Source organism: Dermacentor albipictus, chromosome 4, assembly GCF_038994185.2.
Source record: "Dermacentor albipictus isolate Rhodes 1998 colony chromosome 4, USDA_Dalb.pri_finalv2, whole genome shotgun sequence".
NCBI classification, from domain to species: Eukaryota; Metazoa; Arthropoda; class Arachnida; order Ixodida; family Ixodidae; genus Dermacentor; species Dermacentor albipictus.
This window is the reverse complement of record NC_091824.1, coordinates 82,508,073-82,530,981: the sequence shown is the minus strand read 5'-3', so window position 1 is coordinate 82,530,981 and position 22,909 is coordinate 82,508,073. Positions and strand designations below refer to the sequence as shown.

The following is a 22,909-nucleotide window of genomic DNA, read 5'->3' as shown; positions in this document are numbered from 1 at the left end:
AACACCTGCTCGAGAGCGCTATAGCAAAGCTACGACACTGGCATTCCACACCTGCTTGCAACAGCCGAAAAAGTGTGCATTCTGACACGCGAATGCAAAGGACTGCTGTTCCACCAAAAGCCTACTCAATCAATCAATCAATCAATCAATCAATCAATCAATCAATCAATCAATCAATCAATCAATCAATCAATCAATCAATCAATCAATCAATCAATCAATCAATCAATCAATCAATCAATCAATTCGAAGGTGTTTATTAAAGTGCCCAGGAACAACCTCGAGGGTCTTGGTGCTGGCGAACTCGGCAAAACAATGCACAGGAAGAACAATGCAAGCTCACACACGCACATACACACGCGCGCGCGCATAAAAAAAGAATATTAATTTCGTAAATGCAGATTTGTAACAGAGCATAAGATGTGTACACGAAGAGAATGCAAAGCAAAAGTGGAGAAACAAAAGAAAGGATTACAGAGTGACGGGACACACAACAGATATGAGAGTTTTTGTTCAGTTATTGAAATACTTCTGCAACACCTTTCCGGATAATATTAAAATTAGGCATGAAGATATCCAGACACTCTGAATGGGCGTTATATGTCGCCTGCACTCTGGTCACAAAAATCTGAAGGCTGAAAGGCGCGCTCTTTCCTTGTGCTTTTCTGCGGAATGTAAAAGTGCATATTAGAAAGCAAGTGCGAGCAGGAGATTTTTCCATGTATTGTGAAGAAAAAGAACATACATTTTATTAGGTGAGAGTAGGTAACGTGAGTGTCTGTGTCAGCTCTATGGAGACGGAAGGCTTTTGACAGAATCGATACTTAACTGTAGATATGAACTTGTTTTGCACGTTTTCGACAAGTTCACAATTTGACCTACAAGTGCCGCCCCAAACCACGGAAACGTACTGAAGAACTGGAAGGCATACGCTCTTATATAAAGTTACAAGTGGCCCAGGTTGTTTGACGTCTGTCGTCACCCGACATACTGTGCCGAGCGTTCGAAGTGCACGCTATCTCATCTGTTGAGCGTGGAGCGGGTGGTGGTGGTAGAAGCATTTTATTCAAGGAGTTAATACGAGAAAATCAAAGAGCTGTCGAAGTACACTACAAGGTCCTTCGTCCCCTGAGCTCTTGGCAGGAGCAAAATCTTTAACGCTATAGGGCAATAGTCTTCCGCGTAAAGCTTACAACTCTCGTTTTCGATGCATTTATGACAAGCTTGTTTTAAGCGCACCATGACGCAAAATTTGCAATGTCCTTCTGAAGAGCGGTGCAATCATTAACATTTTATACCGCTTTGAAAAGTTTCGCGTCCTCAGCATATAAAAAAATTAAGGAGTTTCGAATGACTGTCGAAACGTCGTTCACAGTGAGAAAAGAAGAGGGCCCAGGACAGACTCTTGAGGAACTCCACTTGTAACCGCATAAAGTTCTGACGACTGACCATTTACGCTAACGTAGCAGTACCGGTCGCGTAGGTAGCTTCTTATCAACACTGTGACAGAGTGATGCAGATCAAGTTGTGTCAACTTTTGAAGGAGTATTTTGGGGTATGCGACACCAAACACCTTAATGAGGTAAAAATAAATGACATACAGCTGTCCTTTCTTATACAATGCTTGAGAGGCATGCATCAGGTTAGGTCAGGTCAGTTTATTTCCTTAAAGGCCCCTTTATCAGGGCTGTTACATAAGGGTGTTACATTCTTTTCCTAGCTTTGCTTTGTTCTGTCATAGTTTCACACATTGTTCAACTGACTTTCTTCTCCTTTTTCTTTGATATTCAGCTTGCGCATTGTTGTATGCGCTCTTCTCTTCAAAATGTTCTTTTCATTGATTTTTTACTTATATTTCCCCGCAGTTTTTTGTGTTTTTATTGTTCTTGTTCTGTTACAGCGAAAGCTGTATATGACTAACTTTCCGTAGCTTTTTCTGCGTCCGGAAACAGAAACGGACTTAGCGATTTCCAGCAGACCCGCACACAATGGGTCTCATTGTTTGTTTTGTGTGTGTGATCCCGTACTGGTGCAGTGCGGCGGCGCAGATGTGAAAATGCGGAGCACATTAGAACGCTCGCAGTGAAAAAATAGCGTGATGTCAAGGTTATTGCAGTACATAAGCAGGAGAGGTATCGACGCTGAAAGAAGCCGCGTTATCGACGGGGCAGACACGTATATGGTTCGTACACCCGACGAACAACATGCGTACGAGGAGCGCAGGAGGGAACAGCAACGAGAATGTAAAAGGCGCCGGCGCGAAACGACTGCCGACGAAGAACGTTCCCGCGATGTTGAATAAACAAATGACAACCGTTCCACTCTGTGAAGATGGAATGGCAGCAAAAGCACTTTGCTTTTCGTTTGAGAGCTTTGACTGTTGTGGGCTTTCATTCCCATTCCTTCTTCGCAAAGTGGAATGGTTGTCATTTCTTTCTTCTTTTTTTAGTGTATGCACGCGCCAGCACTCAGACCTTATGATTTTGCTGGGCATGGTAAATAAATCATTGGTTGATTGATTGGTTGATTGATTATTACTGTTTAAGTGCACTAGTTCGGAGGCTCCGTAGCTGACCCTGGGCACGATAATAAACATTTAATTGTTTGAGTGATTGATTAATTATTATTCGCTCTTGCTTTGCGCTGGTGATATCAAGATGTTAAGAAATGTACTTCTAGACACAGCGTGGCTCTTTAATGATTTTGTCGAGCGACATGCTCCAAACAAGCTGGCACTGACTAGCCAGACGACCATAACAGTACGCAGGCACGCAAGACAGAGAACCTAATCTTCCTTTTCAAACTTATTCATGGTTGGTGTCGTTGACTGTCTATCCTCAATATTAACTCATAATTAACCATAATTAACCGTAGGCAAAACAGCAGAACGCCATATCTCACTGCGCTTCCACGGCTAGTTGGCTGCAGAGTTATCTGCCCTACACACGATCCCCGATTGTCTTCGGGGGGACCGGCGCCCAATCTATGTCGTGAGGCCCCCTCGCCTGCGTTTTTTCGCGACTTGGGAAATTCGCAGGCCGCCGCCGGCGCGCTCGGCGACGACGACGACGAGGAGCCGTGCGGCAACACCATCAGCCCGTACCTGATCAACGTGAGCCACTCGCAGATCGAGCTGCTGTGGAAGAAGGCGCACCGGGCGTCCGTCTACTGCCTCTGCAGCGGCAGCGTGTCGCGCGCCGGCTTCACGGCCGACTTCGAGGGATGCGACGGCGGCGCGCGCTGGAGTTGCCGCGAGAGCGGCGCCTCGCCCGCCGCCATCAGCGCCGCCGAGCTCGAGCCGGCCGCCGAGTACGTGTTCTGCGCGCGCCGACGCTGCGCGGGCGGCGGCTACAGCAGGGACGCCGAGTGCGCCAGGGTGCTGTCGGCGCAGCGAGAAGGTACGCGTGCGAGCTCGACAGTGAGCGCAGCGTCCGACCCCGTGTTTCACTTTCGGTCCATCACTTTCGCGGACGAAATGTCCAGCGCGATGCCTCCTCCTTGGTGGCAGCAGTGTTTCGGCGCACGCTAAACGCAGGAAATAACGAGACAGCGCACAGTTGCCGACTACCAATTGAGAGTTTTGTTGAGGGCTGGCGCAGCAAAAAAATGCAACGACAGGTGAATGTATAAGAAAAGATGACGGAAGGGAAAAGAAGATAATCGCGGACAACTTCGTCGCCTTCCTCTCGTAAGTTTCTCGGAGGTATTCGCCGCTCTGTTGACTGGTGCGCGCGTTCCCTGCTAGCAATTACAAAAGTCATCTCCTGTCTATTGATTGGTACACGTGTTCCCCTCTTGATATGCTTACCGATACTTCAGTGCAGTGACATTAAGCTGTTCAATGGCCTCGGGAAATATAAATACCAGATGTTTCTTTTTTCATAAGACTGCAAGAATTAAAAAGAAGAAAGGATGCCTCTGTAGCAGACAGCACAATTCTAATCCCCGAGCTGGACTGATTGAAAATGCGGACATTACTTGCGCAATAAATAAAAATGCATAACTGTGTATTACCTAGATTTTATAAATTGAAATTTTAACTTATTTATCACAGCCGGTGAGTAGGAAATGCACATGTTCACTTAGAACAAATTCTCACGATTATACGCATTTATATGCACCGTCAAACTTGTGGTAGAAATGCGCTTTCCCCACTTACCGTATTTAACAAAGCCCATTCTTGTGCACTGAAGTCAAGAAAATTGGAAGACGCTTAAGCTTCGCATGTAAGTGCTGAATGCGATAACATTCAAAGATCCCTGACTGCTTCTCACGCTTCCCGGCAACAGCAGCTAATGCAACCGTAATGTTTACCGGGAAACGTTGGTGGCGAACGCTGTGCACGAAGGCGAGCTTTCTGGTAGAAACGCGGGCTCTTGTGTGGGCCAATCCCGGAGGTAGTGCTCAGCAGCGCAAAAAAAAAGAAAAAGAAACTACACCATTTTCAGGTTTGTGTTATTCATTTCACACTTTTAATATTCTAATCTCAGAAGATTTAATACAAAAGGCATGCGCTGTCGCTGTTTTGTTTCATGACAGTTGTTTGTGGGCTGTCATTCTCAATATTCGTCAAAATTTTGTCAAGAATCTAAGACAAGGTAGGAGCAACTTTAGTGATAGAATGCTTAGCAAATATAACCCGCACATGCTGCACGTCATATAGCAAGGCGTGGCATATACATATACCTAAATATATAAGGGAATATGCCAGATATATATATATATATATATATATATATATATATATATATATATATATATATATATATATATATATATATATCCGGCAGATCCCACTCCAGCTGGGTATCGATGTTATGCAAAGCAGTGTGCGGGGAGCCTACCAATTTAACAAAGCGACCATGAGACCACCAAGACGTAGGCGGCTGTTTTATGACTTACATGACACGCATGTCATGACTTATCATTTATGTTCGCCTACACTCTTGTCATACTATGCCAATTTTGGCACATACCAAGACGTAGGTGACCGTTTTATGACCTACATGACACGCATGTCATGACCTATCACTTATGTTCGTCATACACTCTTCCCATACTATGCCAATTTTGGTGCATACTAAGTTAACGAAACTACCATGAAAACACCATGACATAGGCGGATGTTTCATGACCTACGTGACACACATGCCATGATATTCATGTCATGATTGGTCATTTATGCGTCATATATACTCTTGTCATACTATGCCAATTGTGTTACCTACCGTGTTAACGAAACGACCGCCAGAGCACCCAGACGTAGGCGGCTGTTGCACTATATGTAGCCGGCGTTGCACAATCTTCGGGATCGGCACACGTAGGGGGAGTGCTTAACGCCTGCTTCACCTCCGCCGGGGGTGGGCCCGGCATTGCACTATCTTCGGGGTCGGCCCACGTATGGAGAGAGCTTAACGCCTGCTTCACCTCCGCCGCGGCTCGCGCCGCATTACACCATCTCCGTGGTCGGCACACCTATGGGGTATTTTTTGCTTACCACGCCAATGACACGAGCATTTGCTTGGACGGTAGAGGTATATAGCTTCGCTGTAGTATACAGCTTTGCTGTAAAACGGTCTCCATTGAAGTCAGAAACCTTACTTCACTAAAGCCAAACTTTGCACTCAGTGAGAGCATGACATAGATATTATTTAAGTGAACAGATGTGGGGGTATAAGGAAGCCTTGCTCTGTAGTCATATCTGAAATTCGTTTCCCATTGGCAGACGGGACTGCACAGAATCCGACACTGACAGATGACGCTCGTAATCGGTATCCCTAATTCCTGGACATGAGCAAAGAGAAACGCTACATCGCAGAATTTGTTCTCGTAGAAAGGTAACAAGAAACTTTGTAACGACTTTGGTTTGGTGATATTGCCAGACCAAAAGCACGCATTGCATCAATTATTCTGCTAGAAAATGGTCTTAACAAGAGAATAAGGTTGTACAGCTATTAGAGTAAAAAAAAAAAAAAACTGCGGATTCACTTTGTTTCGTGTAACCTCGAATTTCTGTGTTGGCAGGATGGAAGTTCACGGTGGACCTTATGGAGCCTAGGAGGGCGCTGGTGCTGTGGACGCTTCAGGATCGCGGCGAAGATGAACCGCAGCACTACGAGGTCACGTGGTGCTGCTGGGTTGGCGGCCTGAGCGCCTGTCAGAACAAGAGCTCGGGCACCGACGGCGTCGTCATCACGCACCTGGGCGCTTGGCTCACCTACGACGTAGCCGTCGGGACGCGCTCGGCGCTGCTCTTCAAGGCTCGCTTCAGGACCAGGCCGGACAGTGAGCGCCGGCCAAATCAATTTGCATATTATGATCGGATATTCGCGGTTCAAAATGCGGCTTCGAAGTGTTTTCAACCCGGCTCTTTATCGAGTGCAGCGTTGTAAGCAAAGTCAAGCAGTTAAGCACATGCCGTGACCACTTATATGTTTACAAGGCACAATGCAGCGCTAAAATTGTGATTGACGAAGTATGACGAAGCTTCAGCTTGTTACCTAACAAGGGACAAAGGGGGTACTGTTCGCCAACGCGTTGTGGTATAGAGCGCTCGTCTCGTAAACCAGGAGTAGTGATGTCAAACCTCACTGGCGGCACTCAATTTTTTTAATGATGTACTCTAACACGCGCAGAGGATAATGTAGCATTTCCCCCCCGAATAATGAAAGTGCTGCATTGGTGCAACTTCTGGCCCGCCGCTCACGTCGGCCGCCATAGCTCAGAGATTCTACTTTCGGCTACCGTGCGATAATGATCTATGTGATATGGTCTCGCCCGTCCCTCTGTATAGATCACACTTTTGTACCGGACCATGGGTAAATGTTCTTAAGCGAGTTAAAAGTATAAATGTACCAGGAGGAGCTTAAACCTTTTTCTTCAGATTGCACACAAACACGTTAGATGTGAAGACTTATCTGGATAAAAAGATAATTTTTGTACCATGAGGGACTCACTGTTTGATTCGTCGGAAACCAGAAACTTTCGATCATGTATTTCTGGATTGTTGTGAAACTTTTTTCTTCTGTGATCTACCTACCTGTGGACGCTTTCGGCATAAGATTATTGCTATTTAAAAAAGACGATGGTATTCCATTCGACCTCATCATGCTTTTGAGCCTCCATAGCATTTGGTGATCTAGGATGACATTTCTGAACGCTGAGATAGACGCGAAGCCGATACTGATACGATACTTCAAGGAAAGCATCAGCAGAATTACAGCTGTGTATCATTTTCAAACTTAGCGGTGAAGCAGTTTTAAACATGCACGAATATGAACGGGTTCACAAAATAAGGCCAATTCTTAGAGACACGCTTCCCGAATGTTTTTATTCGGTGCTTCTGCTGTTTAATGTGGCCATAAAGGAAAAAAAAAGAACCATTATACCTCAGTGGTAGAGCACTCGTCTCGTAAACCAGGGGTCGTGAGTTTAAACCTCACTGGCGGCACTGAATTTCTTTTACTGTTTAAGGCACGTGCAGTGGATAATGTAGAATTTTTGCCCCAAACAATGAAAGTGCTGCATTGGTGCAACTTTTGGCTCGACGCTTTCGTCGGCCGCTATAGCTCAGTGGTAGAGCACTGGTCTCGTAAACCAGGGGTCGTGAGTTCAAACCTCACTGGCGGCACTGAATTTCTTTTACTGTTTAAGGCACGTGCAGTAGATAACGTACAATTTTTGCCCCAAACAATGAAAGTGCTACATTGGTGCAACTTTTGGCTCGACGCTTTCGTCGGCCACTATAGCTCAGTGGTAGAGCACTGGTCTCGTAAACCAGGGGTCGTGAGTTCAAACCTCACTGGCGGCACTGAATTTCTTTTACTGTTTAAGGCACGTGCAGTGGATAATGAATTTTTGCCCCAAACAATGAAAGTGCTGCATTGGTGCAACTTTTGGCTCGACGCTTTCGTCGGCCGCTATAGCTCAGTGGTAGAGCACTGGTCTCGTAAACCAGGGGTCGTGAGTTCAAACCTCACTGGCGGCACTGAATTTCTTTTACTGTTTAAGGCACGTGCAGTAGATAGCGTACAATTTTTGCCCCAAACAATGAAAGTGCTACATTGGTGCAACTTTTGGCTCGACGCTTTCGTCAGCCGCTATAGCTCTGTGGTAGAGCACTGGTCTCGTAAACCAGGGGTCGTGAGTTCAAACCTCACTGGCGGCACTGAATTTCTTTTACTGTTTAAGGCACGTGCAGTGGATAACGTACTATTTTTGCCCCAAACAATGAAAGTGCTACATTGGTGCAACTTTTGGCTCGACGCTTTCGTCGGCCGCTATAGCTCAGTGGTAGAGCGCTGGTCTCGTAAACCAGGGGTCGTGAGTTCAAACCTCACTGGCGGCACTGAATTTCTTTTACTGTTTAAGGCACGTGCAGTGGATGATGTACAATTTTTGCCCCAAACAATGAAAGTGCTGCATTGGTGCAACTTTTGGCTCGACGCTTTCGTCGGCCGCTATAGCTCAGTGATTCTGCTTCCGGCAGCCGAGCTGAGCGGTCAGCGGAATCATGGGCTCCAGTGGAGCAGTGACAGCGGCCTCTTTTGGCCGTGGAAACAGGTTTAGCAACGACGAAGAAACCGACTACCAGTTTATTTTGCCTCAGCTGCCAAAAGGACGAATTGTTAATAACACCGTGTTTCTACATGGTGACGTACGAGCGAGGCCGTATAAGGTCGAGGAATTTAGGGATGCTCTAACGCCCACGGGCCTGCTACCGGAAGTTGTGTGCCTTGGGGCGTACCAAGTGAATCATGTCTGGGCAGTGACCCTCGGTGATGCTGCTGCAACAAAGCGACTGTTGGCCTTGAAAGAGATACAGGTTAAGGGGCGGCGATGTGTTATCGTCGACCCTCAGGACCAGCAGGTGAAGCTCCGGCTTCACTGGCTGCTGCACGGCGTGGAAGACGAAGATGTGCGGACTGCATTGGAGGCCTTCGGCAAGATGGTTGAGGTGAGCCGGGAGATGTGGCGTGTTCAAGGCGTTGCGGAGAAACGTTCGACCACGAGGACCGTTCTTCTCAAGCTCAAGGGCGGACTGAAAGTGGAAGATATTCCTCACCAGATACGCGTTGCCGGGGAGTTGGCCTTGGTGGTGGTACCCGGTCGTCCGATGCAATGCCTACGGTGCCAAGGCACGGGACACGTCAGGCGGGACTGTAAGGTGCCGCGCTGCTCGCGTTGCAGACGCTTCGGGCACGTCGACGCCTACTGCGTCAAGACTTACGCTACTGCGACTAGCCCAGTCGCGAGTGAAGAGGCGGCAGCACACGTCATGGATGCAGTTGAGACCGAAGACGCTGCCAAGGGAGCCGGAGAACAAGTGCCCCCAGCGAAGACAAGTACCAAGACGGTGCCGGAGGTCGCTGACGCCAAGGTCGTCCAAGTCGCTGAGCAGGTTACTGGGCCTGCAAGGGTCGACAAGGACAAAGATCCTGCGAAGGCAGGAGCTAGTGAAGCTGAACGGGACGACGACGAGTCAGCGATGCAACAGGGCGAGTACGCTGACGAAGGGGACCGGCCCGTGGTCTCGGTGCCACATCCAAGCGCCCCAGTGACGAGTCCGGAGACAAGAACAACGCAGCATCCAGCACTAGTGACGGGCCGCCGGCGAAGGCGCCTCAAGGGAGGCGGTCGGTCTTCAAGCCTATGCCAAATGTTCCGCTCGAGAGAAGGCCTGGTGACAAAGTGCAGCAGACGAACACCACCGGGAAGACCGGCGGTCCCGGAGGCGGCTAGCCGAGGGCTGGTCGTGAAGGGTAAGCACCATGCTCCGGGCCTACCTTACACTTTCGTTCAGCATGGCTTCTAATCCGTCACTCGCTATTGCCACACTAAACGTAAGAGGGTTGGCGGCTAGGCGTAGGCAAAGTCAAGTCCTACGGCTGGCCACTGACCACGACCTAGACGTTCTAGCTGTCCAGGAAACAAAGGTTGACGGAGAGGACGAGACCGGGAGCATGGTGCGGCGTTTCACGACTAGATATTATGCGGTCGTGAGCCACGCAGTAGGGACGTCCGCCGGTTGTGTTCTGTTTGTTAAGAAGTTGCCTGGCCTTGTTGTTAAAAATGTATTCTCATGTCAATCCGGAAGGATTGTTTTTTGTGATTTTTGTTTTCGTGACCTTGAATTCAGAGTCATGTGCATATATGCGCCGAATGCTGTGGAAGAGCGCGCCTAATTTTTTGCGAACCTTTTCCAGTATGTTAGCACTGATAAGTGCATGGTTTTGTTGGGGGATTTCAATTGTGTTTTGAGGGCTCGGGATAGAGTCATTAATGCTGGTATTCGCGATAAAAGCAGTTGTGTGTTGACAAAGCTAATTAGGGATAATGAACTGGACGATGTCTGTGAGTGCCTGGAGGGGGAGCGGGAAGTCATGTACACGCGATTTCAAGGTAGTAGTCATGCGCGGTTAGACCGCATATACGTATCGCAAGGCATGATTCCAAAGTTCCATAGTTATTCTGTGACACCAGTATCGTTTACAGATCACTGCTTGGTGAAATGTCATATAGGCACGGAGAAGAAAGAAGACTTTAATTGGGACCTATGGAAAATGAATGCCTTATTACTGAAAGACGAGCCATATGTACTTTTATTACTGAAAGACAAGCCAAGTGCTACATTGGTGCAACGTTTGGCTCGACGCTTTCGTCGGCCGCTATAGCTCAGTGGTAGAGCACTGGTCTCGTAAACCAGGGGTCGTGAGTTCAAACCTCACTGGCGGCACTGAATTTCTTTTACTGTTTAAGGCACGTGCAGTGGATGATGTACAAATTTTGCCCCAAACAATGAAAGTGCTGCATTGGTGCAACTTTTGGCTCGACGCTTTCGTCGGCCGCTATAGCTCAGTGGTGGATTCCACTTCCGGCCACCGCCGTGAACGGTCGAGGAATGTTTCGCTCCTCTGGGGCGGTGTCAGCGGCTATGTCTAGCCGTGGAAACCGGAATTCAGCCAGTGCCAACCAGGATTAAGAAATTATTTTACCTGCTCTACCAACCGGTCGTATTATTTTACATACTGTATTTTTTCATGCGGATGTTCGTGGAAGGCCCTACCGTGTCGAAGATATTCGTGATGCACTGGGTGCTTTGGCAATGCTCCCTGACGTTGAAGCGTTAGGGGCATACCAAATGAACCATGTGAGTGCGGTCACGCTGAATACTACGGAGGCTAAGAATAGGTTGCTTTCTGCAACTGAAGTGATCGTGAAGAAGCGCTGTTGTCTCGTCGTAGATCCAAACAACCAAGATGTTCGACTAAAGCTGCATTGGGTCCTTCATTATGTGGACGACGAAGACATACGGACCGCGTCTGCACCCTACGGAAAAGTCACCGAAGTCGCAAGAGAGCGATGGCGAACGGAAGGGTTATCGGACAAAGGCTCTACTACGCGTATTATCAGTCTTCAGCTCAAGGCAGGCTACACGAAGGAAGACATCCCACATCAACTACGAGTGGCAGGTGACCTGACATTGGTCGTGGCGGCTGGAAGAGCTCCACTCTGCCTACAGTGTAAAGGGACTGGCCACATACGACGCGAATGTCGTGTTCCTCGGTGCGCGTTGTGCAGACGTTTCGGCCACGCTGTGGAATAGTGCGTGAAGACTTATGCGAAGGTCACAGGTCGATCTGTGTGGGACGACAACGCAGAGCTACAAATGGATGAATCGGAAGCTGAGGATGTTTCTACCAGCAAGAGCAGAGAACCCGAACAAGAGGAAACGACCCCTTCGTCGCATTCACCCAACGTGAACAAAGAGGAAGAGGATAACGGTGAGCAAGTTGTACAACCTGCGCTTCCTCCCGCGACGAATACTAGTGCGTCCAACAGTTCAGGGAAAAAACCCATCAAGAGTCAGTCAATGCCTCTAGAGAAATCCGAAGATGTCAACATGAAGGATTCGAGGACCGGTGCAGGGAAGAGAACACGCGAGGAAACAGCAGCAACGAACGTGGCCTCAAACGAGCCCACTGCCAGCGAGCCACCCACTAAAGCGGCCCAAGGACGCCGCACGAGCTTCAAGCCAAAGCCCAACGTACCGCTGGACCATCATTTTCCGGGGGGCACGTAGCCCCCTGGTTCAGTGAAGCCCGGGTCAGCCTCCTGGTTCCGACGCTACACATGCTAAATGTGGGCGAGGACAAGCTAAGGGGCTGGTACCCCTGTTCCTTCTTTCTGAGGCACTCATGGTGTGTTTGCACGTGACAACTGAAGATAGAAAAGCCTCCAGTCAAAATTTTCAGCCTCGCACAGAACAAGGTGAGCGCCATGCGACCTGTTTGATTATTCTCATAAATGGCAGTAAAACTTGACGCACCGCTTAGCATAGGCACGTTAAACGTGCGGGGCCTTTCTGCAAGGCGTCGACAGTACCAAGTAAGCCGCTTTTTACTGGAAAATGACCTTGACATCGTAGCAATTCAAGAAACTAAAGTCGAAAGCCAAGATCAAACAGATCGCATGGTAAAACCTTTTACTGGACGCTACTATGTATGTGTATGTCACGCAGTAGGCTCGTCCAGAGGGTGTGCCTTGTTGCTACGCAGCTCCCTGGGAATTGTAGTAGAGACCGTGACTGTGTGTAAAACTGGGCGGTTAGTTGTGTGTGATTTTCTTTTCTCTACTTTGAAGTGGCGGGCAATATGTTTGTACGCGCCTAACAGAGAAACCGAGCGCTCAGCTTTTTTTGAAAGCCTTGGATCCTTTTTAAATTCTGAAAGAATGATTCGAATGCTTGGCGATTTTAACTGTGTGTGTGCTTCTGCTGATAGAATAAAGAACGAACCGGTACGCGATAATAGTGCCATGAAATTAAGCGCAATAGTTCAGGGTCACTGCCTAGAAGATATTGGTTATATTGCAGCTGGCGGAAAACCGCCACAGTTCACTCATTTCCAACGCACAAGCCATGAACGGTTGGACAGATTATACGTATCTGCAAATATAGTGCCGCTGTGCCAAGATTATAACGTAAAACATGTTTCATTCAGTGATCACAGTTTGGTTATGGTTTCCTTAGGAGCAAAGCACAAAGGGTCGTCATTCAGTTGGACACTTTGGAAGTTTAATGATAAGCTTCTGGAAAATGATCACTTTGTGAGCAAAGGAAAAGAATGCATAGAAAGACTACTGTCTAAAACGGATAGTTTCATCGCTGAATGGGAGCTGTTCAAACAAGAGATTAAGATCATTGCGATCGAGAGGGCATGCGCACTACGCCGCAGTGAAAGAAACGAAGAAAATGTGCTCCGTAGTCAATTAGACTATTTGCTGAACGCAGAAAGCACACAACCAGGGGCATTAAATAATGAAATTACAGATGTCAAAAACAAACTGGAAGCAATAGATGTCGAAAGATATAAGGGAGCCATTGTTCGCGCTCGTGGCGAAAGACTGGTTGGGAGAAACGCCTACTAAGCGCTCGCTAGCGGATGAGAAAAGTTATGCCGTCAAAAATGAAATAAAAGAAATACAGTACGAGGGCGTTATTACAAAAGAAAAACAGATAATTGAACTTGCTTTTGTAGAGTACTTTAAAAATCTGTTAGGTCGTAGCATTGATATTGCAACTGACTTTGAAAATGAGTACCTTCACCTAATGCCAAGGTTTGATGATGACGTGAAGACCCGCCTTGAAGCAGATATTACCGTACGCGAAATTGAAGACGCAATTGATGAGTTATCCGTAGGCAAATCTCCAGGCCCGGATGGTTTAAGCAGTTGTTTTTACAAAGCTTTTAAAGTAGATCTGGCAAAAGCCCTGCATCATGTAATAACCGAAGCATATAATGAAAATGCAGTGCCCCTATCTTTGAACTGTTCTCACGTTGTATTAATACCCAAGACTGATGACACAGCCAAACTTCTATCGGTCTCGTCCTATCGACCGATAAGCTTAAGCAATGTAGATTACAAAATGTATATGAAAGTACTGGCAAAAAGATTGCAAACCGTGATCACAGTTTTGGTAGGACCCCACCAGACATATGGGATCAGGGGACGCTCGATATTTACTAACATTCATGTTACCAGAAGTGTACTTGAATACTGCGATGACTTTTCCGAACGGGTAGCAATGTTACAGCTTGATCTAGAAAAAGCTCTCGATCGTGTATCACATCAAATTCTTTTTAGTCTTTTGGAATATAAATGTTGGGTTTGTGATTGCGACTGGTGTGAAAATGTGTTACACTCACAGTTCAGCTAGCATAATCGTAAACAAAAGTGTCAGCGAAAGTTTCAAAGTTCAGTGTAGTATTCGGCAAGGGTGTCCATTATCACCATTATTGTTCGCAATTTTTCTCGAACCTTTCTGCTTAAAAATTCTTAATAATGACACAATACATGGTTTCAAATTACTCGCAAGTGAAGTTAAAATACTGTGTTATGCTGACGACATAGCAGTCTTCTGTGGAGATAAGGAAAGCGTTAAGGAGATCGTTAAAGAAGCAGAACTTTTTTGCTCGCTCACGGGAAGTATGATAAATTGGAACAAATGTTTAGGCTTCTGGCATGGGCCGTGGGAAAACACATTAGATTATTTTGCTAACATGAAATGGACTGTGACACCTGTCAAATATCTCGGAGTGCCCTTAGAACATTATCACGATACCACGCAATACTGGAACGAGGAAACCAAACGTGTTAGGGAGCAAACAGATAAATGGGGTGGGCGGGATTTCTCCGTTTTCGCGCGTGCTACAGTTTGCAACGTGTTTTTGGTAGCGAAAGTGTGGTATGTTCTTCAAGTGCTTTGTATGTCTCGTACCAACGTGCAGAAGTTGCACAGAGTCTTTGCAGTGTTCGTGTGGCGTTCAACATGGGAAAGATGCAGCAGAACTAATTTATTTCGATCAGACCGTAGCGGCGGACTCAGTTTGTCATTTATTTCTTAAACAAGTTGTGTCAAGATTTATTTTTTTGCGCGACCAAAATAACGGATTTCTGCGAACAATATTACAATTACGAATGAGTGATGTAATTCCTGAATATGTTGTATCAAATGATTTTTATAATTATCGTTTACTCCAGACATACTGTTCGGCCACAAAAAAGAACAACTCTTTTTACAGCGAGATTTCAGAATTAAGAGAAAATATTGCCGTATACCCTACGCGTCACCATAATATTTGGCACATACCTACACCTCAAAACAACTATGCGAAACAATCGATCGCTTTTACTCTCCCAGCTCTGCTCAATAATTTTGCCAACAAATCTGTAGATGTGTCACAGTTGTCAAAAAAAACAATGCGAGATCAGTTCCTGTGAACTATGATGCATTTATTTGTTTTCGTATATTTTGCTCATTAATGTGAAGTTTTCTTTTGTATTTTGCAAAATGCTTATGTTCCATTGTTATGTTCCATTGTGCAATCATTGTCCGTGCATACGTATGAAAGCAGTCATTTGTACGAAAATTGTTTCATAACTACTGCTGCTGCTGCTGTGTAAAGGGGCAGCCACCTCGTCAAGGTACTAATCTCAGTAGCTTTCTGTGGCTGCTCCTTCCTTGTGTATTTGTTTCAAGGAGAATAAAATTCAATTCAATTCAATTCAAATGTCACAAAAAAAGGGAATGTTCGCGGCTTTATTCGTGAGGTCGTTATGTCTTTTCGAATGCTAAAAGAGATTCTCAATGGAGTACCTAAGTAATGTACTAAAACGCGTTTATACAGGGATCTGATTGATATTATGTTGCCAGGACCCATATATCGTGCCATGTATTGTGTAGGCTCGGAAGGAGACGTGTTGAAACGTGTTAAAAGAATGGCAGTCCGCTCCTCAGTTAAGAAGTTCTTCTTTCAGCTCCATACCAATACCTTGCCTGTTAAACCGTGGTTGCAAGAGAGAGGACTGTTCGTGCCGTGGTCAGTTAATTGTCTCATTTGTTCAAAGCCTGAGACAATCGAACACATTTTCTTAGACTGCAGGGATGCAATATTCCACTGGGATTTCTTACAGAGAACGCTGAAAAAAGAGCTCCCCATATCACCCTACGGTATCCGCTTTCTCCCAGTTGAAAAAGAAAACGACGTGCCCTATGACATAATCATGACGCTGAGCCTACACAGCATATGAAAAACACGAGTGGCCGTACGAAATGCTGATGTGGACGCCAAACCAGCCAGACAATATTTTATTGAAAGTGTTTCACAAATAAGAGACGTGTATAAATCTCAGCCTGAACCACCAGAGTGGTTACCTGTACTGGATACACTGGTGACCCTAAAGCGTTTTTGACACGGGCATTTCGAGAAGTATATGTAATGACTATGTAACACTTTGTTTTGTTCTTACCTTAGTATGATCAATGTCCTGTATCTGTGATTATCCGGCAATAAAGAAAAAAAAAGCTATAGCTCAGTGGTAGAGCACTGGTCTCGTAAACCAGGGGTCGTGAGTTCAAACCTCACTGGCGGCACTGAATTTCTTGTACTGTTTAAGGCACGTGCAGTGGATAATGTAGGATTTTTGCCCCAAACAATGAAAGTGCTGCATTGGTGCAACTTTTGGCTCGGCGCTTTCGTCGGCCGCTATAGCTCAGTGGTAGAGCACTGGTCTCGTAAACCAGGGGTCGTGAGTTCAAACCTCACTGGCGGCACTGAATTTATTTTACTGTTTAAGGCACGCACGTGCAGTGGGTGATGTACAATTTTTGCCCCAAACAATGAAAGTGCTGCATTGGTGCAACTTCTGGCTCGACGCTTTCGTCGGCCGCTATAGCTCAGTGGTAGAGCACTGGTCTCGTAAACCAGGGGTCGTGAGTTCAAACCTCACTGGCGGCACTGAATTTCTTTTACTATTTAAGGCACGTGCAGTGGATAATGTAGAATTTTTGCCCCAAACAATCAAAGTGCTGCATTGGTGCAACTTTTGGCTCGACGCTTTCGTCGGCCGCTATAGCTCAGTGGTAGAGCACTGGTCTCGTAAACCAGGGGTCGTGAGTTCAAACCTCACTGGCGGCACTGAATTTCTTTTACTGTTTAAGGCACGTGCAGTGGATGATGTACAATTTTTGCCCCAAACAATGAAAGTGCTGCATTGGTGCAACTTTTGGCTCGACGCTTTCGTCGGCCGCTATAGCTCAGTGGATTCCATTTCCGGCCACCACAGCGGACGGTCACGGAATGTTGTGCTCCGTAGGGGTGGTTCATGCGGCCCAGCCGGGCCGCGGTATCAGGCTTACGGAAACGTCTTCACAGGATTTCCAGCTTGTTTTGCCGCATCTGCCATCAGGTATGACCGTGGGTAATACCGTGTTTTTGCACGGTGATTTGAAGGCCAGGCCCTATCGAGTCGAACATTTTCGCGATGCGCTTGACCGTCATAAGCTGTTGCCGGAGGTGGTGGCCCTCGGGGCCTACCATATGAACCATGTCTGGGCTATAACATTCAAGGACGAAGTCGGAAAAAAGAAGCTGCTGTCAGCGAAGGCCTTTAGTGTCAAAGAACACCGCTGCGTCGCCATTGACCCTTGCAACCAGGATATTAGAATGAAGCTGTTCTGGCTGCTTCACACGACTCCCGACGAGGACGTCAGAGCAGCCTTGGCGCCGTTCGGAACGGTGACCGAAATTTCCAGGGAGCGGTGGCGAGTACCAGGGTGCGGCGACAAAGGTTCTCACACGCGTCTGGTATCGTTACGGCTGAAGGCTGGTATGACCGTGGAAGACATCCCGCATCAGCTACGAGTATCAGAGGACCATGCGCTCGTGATCGTTTCAGGCAGAGCTCCGCTCTGCCTCCGATGCCGCGGCACCGGCCATATACGGCGCGAGTGCCGTGTGCCACGCTGTGGACTCTGTCGTCGTTTCGGCCACGACGAGACCCAGTGCGTGAGAAGCTACGCTAACGTGACCGGGTCTGGTCGGAGCGACGCGTTAGACGAGCACTTGATGGATCAAGCGGACGCGGAAGAGACTGCTGGAGCGGGCGGAGACCCACGAGGCACGGAAGAGAATCCAGTGGTCATGGCAAGCGTCAAGTGCCAACCCAGAAAGGGCAGTAGCGAGGCAGTGACCAAGAATGAAGTGCAAAGGGAACCGTCTGTAGAAAATTCTACGGTGCGTGAAAGTGAGGGGGACGCGGAGGCTGCCGAGGCCGTTCTGCGACAGGGCAACTCTGGCGCTGCCTTCATCGAAGAATCCGGCGAGAAAATGGACCAGGCCAGCGCCGTTTCAAAGAGACCTCGCGAAATACCCGATCAAGATATCAGGCTTGAGCAAGACGACGGTGTCAGCAGCGAAGGGCCACCCACGAAGGCTTCCTCTTTCCGGCGGTCTACACTCAAGCCCAAGCCGAACGTTCCGCTCGAGAGGAGGCCGACGCGAGAACATCCACCTGAGGGGCGCCAGACGCCGACCAATCCGTCAGGTGGTCGGCAGACGCCGACCGTCCCACCAGACGGGCGACAGACGCCGACTGTCCCACCAGATAAGCGGACAACGCCGACAGTTCCCCCGCGGTAGCGGGGTGCTGTTCGGTAGAAGGCTCAGTAAGGACTAGGTGCTGCGGAACCTTTAAGTGAATGATGAGTAGCGCATTTGGTAACGTCATGCCTTCGCCGTATGAGACGGAGCTTATGATGGAGCAGGGTTTTGTTTTTTGTAAGTTTGGCGGTCTTTGATTTCCGAAATGTATTGTAGTTTGTGCTTGCTCTTCTTTTTCAATGGCAAATAATCATGGAATAGCAATACGTATTGGCACGCTTAACGTACGAGGGTTAACGGCTAGACGGCGACAAGCACAATTAAGTCGCCTGATGCTGGAAAACGACATAGATATTCTTGCTGTTCAAGAAACTAAAATTGAAAGCGAAGAGCAAACGGACAAAATGGTTCAGGTTTTTAAATCCCGTTACAACACTTGTGTTTGTCATGGAGTAGGAAAGGCCGGTGGCTGTCTTTTATTTTTGCGTAATTCAATAGGTATTGTTGCGCAGAGTGTAATGTCGGCCCAAGATGGGCGATTGGTCCTATGTGATTTCTCTTTCAATAATATTGATTGGCGAATTGTCTGTGTGTACGCTCCAAACATAATTAGTGATAGGAAATTTTTTTTAACTTTGTTGAGTCACACCTGAGGTGTGAAAGAAATGTTGTTCTTCTTGGTGACTTCAATTGTGTTTGCATGTCCGAAGATAGGGTGCCCAGTAAAATAATACGGGATACAAGTGCGCATCAACTCTGCGCAATCGTGGCAGACTATGATTTAGTAGACGTTGGAAGCATATTAAGCGGTAACAGTGTTGTTTTTACTCATTTCCAAGGGCAGAGTCACGCTCGAATAGATCGTTTGTACGTATCAGCAAACCTTGCGCGAACGGTCACTAGCTACGCAGTAAAGCACGTGAGCTTCAGTGATCACAGCCTAGTAATGTGTACATTGGGCACGAAACAGAGGGTCTCACTTTAACTGGGAACTGTGGAAAATGAACGAAACGATCTTAAGTGATGAATGGTTTGTCAAAACGGTAAAAGGAAAAATTGACGTAATGCAAATAGATGCTACAACAAATTGGGCTGAGCTGTGGGAGCAGTTTAAAATTGAAGTGAAAATGAGTGCGATCGAGAGGGCTTGTGTGATGCGTCATAAAGCTAAACAAAGAGAGAAAGAACTGCAAAGCATGCTCGATTATTTTCTAAACGCGGAGTGCACAGTACCGGGATTGTTTTCGAAACAGATTAGAGAAATTAAACGCGAACTTGAAAGGGTGGACGCTCAAATTTACCAAGGAGCCGCGATAAGAGCACGATCCGAGAAGCTGTGGCTGGGAGAGGCGCCAACTAAGCGCGCGCTCAGTGACGAAAAGGGTTACGCATCCAAAAACATAATAAAAGAAATTTGTTTTAACAACACAATGTCAAAAGACCCAGAAGTAATTGAAAAAGCTTTCGTTGCACACTACCGAGCGTTGCTCGGTAGGCAGGTGCCCGTAACAGAAGAGTTTGTGAACACCTTTCTAACACTTCTGCCAAAATTACAAGACGGAATAAAAGAGGGACTCGAGAGACCGATCTCTGCGAAAGAAATTACAGAAGCCATAGAAGACTTGGGTAAAGGAAAGGCGCCTGGACCAGACGGCCTGGGAGCAGCTTTCTATAAAACTTTCAAGGCCGAAATAAGCGAGATACTGCACTGTGTAATATCAGAAGCTCATGAAACTAAGCACTTGCCGCCATCATTCAGAAAAAGTCATGTCGTGCTTATACCGAAAACCACCGATACGGTAAAGCTGAAATCTGTCGCTGGATACAGGCCCATAAGTCTTACGAATTCGGATTATAAAATCTACATGAAGGTGCTCGGAAAAAGGATGCAGTCAGTTATTAAATCCATAGTAGGCCCACACCAAACATGCGGTATCAGGAATAGAACAATATTGTCGAATATTCACATCGCTAGGAGTATATTGGAATGCTGTGATGCGAACCTCGAATGTGTAGCAATGGTTCAGTTAGACCTAGAAAAAGCTTTTTGACAGGGTTACTCATAGCATACTTCTTGCCCTGCTAAAACACATTAATGTAGGCGAAGTGATTCAGGACGGAGTAGTCATGGCTTATGAGAACTGTTCCGCTCACCTAATAATCAATAAAAGACTCAGCGAAAATATACCAGTATTATCCAGTGTGTGCCAGGGGTGCCCTTTGTCGCCCTTACTTTTTGCGATTTTTCTTGAACCTTTCTGTTTGAAGGTACGAGAAAACGAAAACATTCGCGGCTACCGTCTTTTAACTCAGGAAGTAAAAATACTAGCTTACGCAGATGACATCGCACTTTTTTGCATTGACCAAGAGAGCATTCGGGAGGCTGTCAAGGATGCAAGAAAGTTTTGCAGTCTAACGGGGAGTGCCATAAGCTGGCCGAAAAGCTTAGGCTTCTGGCACGGTGAATGGGACAGCCGGCCTGCAGTGTTAGAAACAGTACCGTTCACAGATACGCCAACCAGTTATCTTGGTGTTCCTTTGGAATACTATCGCGATACCACGACGCAATGGACTGAACAAACTGAGCGGGCTAAAGCACAAACAATGAAGTGGGGAGGCAAGAATCTGTCAATATTCACGAGAGCCACTGTCTGTAATTTATTTCTTGTCGCTAAAGTGTTTTATATGTTGCAAGTTTTATGTATATCCCGAGTGTGTGTACAAAAGTTGCACAGGGTTTTTGCTATGTTCGTGTGGGGATCAGGATGGGAGCGCACGAATCGTCTGGATCTGTTTCACGCTGTGCAGAAAGGAGGGTTGGGTTTGTCGCATTTATTGTTGAAACAAGTTGTGTCGCGCTTCATGTTCTTGCGCGACGAAAGCGATTGTTTTTTGCGCTGCGTTATCCAGACGCGATTAGGTGACGCACTGCCAGAATATGTTGTGACGTCGTATGGCATACGTCAAGTGGTTGTCCGAGGTTTTTTGTTTGAAGTGATAAGCTCTTTCCGTTTTCTAAAAGTGCACTTTTCTTTGGAATACCTGAACACAGTCGCAAGAAAGCGATTATACCGAGATTTAGTTAATATCATGTGTCCAGTACCAATATACCGTGCAGTATATGCACTGGGGCGTGAGCAGAATGTCTTAAAAAGAGTTAAGAAAATGCCTGTAAGAGCAACAACAAAAACTTTTTTTTTCATGCTACACACTGGCACGCTTCCTGTCAAGCCATGGCTGCAGGAGAAGGGGATCTTTGTACCCTGGAGTGTGAATTGCCAGATATGTCAGAAACCGGAGACAATGGAGCATATTTTTCTGGAGTGCAGGGACTCAGTCTTCCTTTGGGACATTCTACAAAGGACACTAAAAAAGAATTTCCTTTAACACCTTTTGGAATCCGTTTTTTACCGTTTGAAGAGACAGAAGGCGTGCCATGTGATATGGTGATGTTACTCTGCATGCACAGCGTGTGGAAAACACGAATGGCGGTGCGTAATGAGGATGTTGACGCAAAACCGGCCAAAGAATATTTTGCTGAAAATGTATTGTACATTCGCGAAGCGTTTAAAGCGCTCAGCGAACCAGCTGAGTGGTTAACAGCATTTGAACAGCTTGCAAACATTCAGCCTTCTTAAACCAAAATTAAACGACAAGGTACACCCGCACATTGAACTGTCTTTTTTGTTTTGTAATCGCAGCGGAGAATAGCTGTGAATCGTGTATTTGTTATAAAACAGGCAATAAAGAAAAAAAAAGCCCCTATAGCTCAGTGGTAGAGCACTGGTCTCGTACACCAGGGGTCGTGAGTTCAAACCTCACTGGCGGCACTGAATTTCTTTTACTATTTAAGGCACGTGCAGTGGATAATGTACAATTTTTGCCCCAAACAATGAAAGTGCTGCATTGGTGCAACTTTTGGCTCGACGCTTTCGTCGGCCGCTATAGCTCAGTGGTAGAGCACTGGTCTCGTAAACCAGGGGTCGTGAGTTCAAACCTCACTGGTGGCACTGAATTTCTTTTACTATTTAAGGCACGTGCAGTGGATAATGTAGAATTTTTGCCCCAAACAATGAAAGTGCTGCATTGGTGCAACGTTTTGCTCGACGCTTTCGCCGGCCGCTATAGCTCAGGGGTAGAGCACTGGTCTTGTAAACCAGGGGTCGTGAGTTCAAAACTCACTGGCGGCACTGAATTTCTTTTACTATTTAAGGCACGCGCAGTGGATAATGTACAATTTTTGCCCCAAACAATGAAAGTGCTGCATTGGTGCAACTTTTGGCTCAACGCTTTCGTCGGCCGCTATAGCTCAGTGGTAGAGCACTGGTCTCGTAAACCAGGGGTCGTGAGTTCAAACCTCACTGGTGGCACTGAATTTCTTTTACTATTTAAGGCACGTGCAGTGGATAATGTAGAATTTTTGCCCCAAACAATGAAAGTGCTGCATTGGTGCAACGTTTTGCTCG

At 46.8% G+C, this 22,909-nt stretch overlaps 1 protein-coding gene and 13 non-coding genes across 14 annotated transcripts in view; all 14 read left to right on the top strand.

Annotated features, from left to right (window-relative positions):
* The window catches only part of LOC139059662 (receptor-type tyrosine-protein phosphatase F-like), a 92,886-nt gene that overhangs the window by 590 nt on the left and 69,387 nt on the right, over positions 1-22,909 (top strand). Inside the window, exons 2-3 of the mRNA XM_070538088.1 lie at positions 3,038-3,398; positions 6,025-6,285. Coding sequence (XP_070394189.1) covers positions 3,038-3,398; positions 6,025-6,285 — 622 coding nt within the window. The remainder of the gene's footprint in view (positions 1-3,037; positions 3,399-6,024; positions 6,286-22,909) is intronic.
* TRNAT-CGU (transfer RNA threonine (anticodon CGU)) lies at positions 7,559-7,630 on the top strand. The gene has a single exon. It is a non-coding gene; the product is annotated as a tRNA-Thr (tRNA).
* On the top strand, positions 7,739-7,810 carry TRNAT-CGU (transfer RNA threonine (anticodon CGU)). Its single transcript has one exon. It is a non-coding gene; the product is annotated as a tRNA-Thr (tRNA).
* Positions 7,916-7,987, top strand: TRNAT-CGU (transfer RNA threonine (anticodon CGU)). Its single transcript has one exon. It is a non-coding gene; the product is annotated as a tRNA-Thr (tRNA).
* On the top strand, positions 8,096-8,167 carry TRNAT-CGU (transfer RNA threonine (anticodon CGU)). The gene has a single exon. It is a non-coding gene; the product is annotated as a tRNA-Thr (tRNA).
* Positions 8,276-8,347, top strand: TRNAT-CGU (transfer RNA threonine (anticodon CGU)). Its single transcript has one exon. It is a non-coding gene; the product is annotated as a tRNA-Thr (tRNA).
* TRNAT-CGU (transfer RNA threonine (anticodon CGU)) lies at positions 10,664-10,735 on the top strand. The gene has a single exon. It is a non-coding gene; the product is annotated as a tRNA-Thr (tRNA).
* TRNAT-CGU (transfer RNA threonine (anticodon CGU)) lies at positions 16,544-16,615 on the top strand. Its single transcript has one exon. It is a non-coding gene; the product is annotated as a tRNA-Thr (tRNA).
* On the top strand, positions 16,728-16,799 carry TRNAT-CGU (transfer RNA threonine (anticodon CGU)). Its single transcript has one exon. It is a non-coding gene; the product is annotated as a tRNA-Thr (tRNA).
* On the top strand, positions 16,908-16,979 carry TRNAT-CGU (transfer RNA threonine (anticodon CGU)). The gene has a single exon. It is a non-coding gene; the product is annotated as a tRNA-Thr (tRNA).
* Positions 22,202-22,273, top strand: TRNAT-CGU (transfer RNA threonine (anticodon CGU)). The gene has a single exon. It is a non-coding gene; the product is annotated as a tRNA-Thr (tRNA).
* Positions 22,382-22,453, top strand: TRNAT-CGU (transfer RNA threonine (anticodon CGU)). The gene has a single exon. It is a non-coding gene; the product is annotated as a tRNA-Thr (tRNA).
* On the top strand, positions 22,562-22,633 carry TRNAT-UGU (transfer RNA threonine (anticodon UGU)). Its single transcript has one exon. It is a non-coding gene; the product is annotated as a tRNA-Thr (tRNA).
* TRNAT-CGU (transfer RNA threonine (anticodon CGU)) lies at positions 22,742-22,813 on the top strand. The gene has a single exon. It is a non-coding gene; the product is annotated as a tRNA-Thr (tRNA).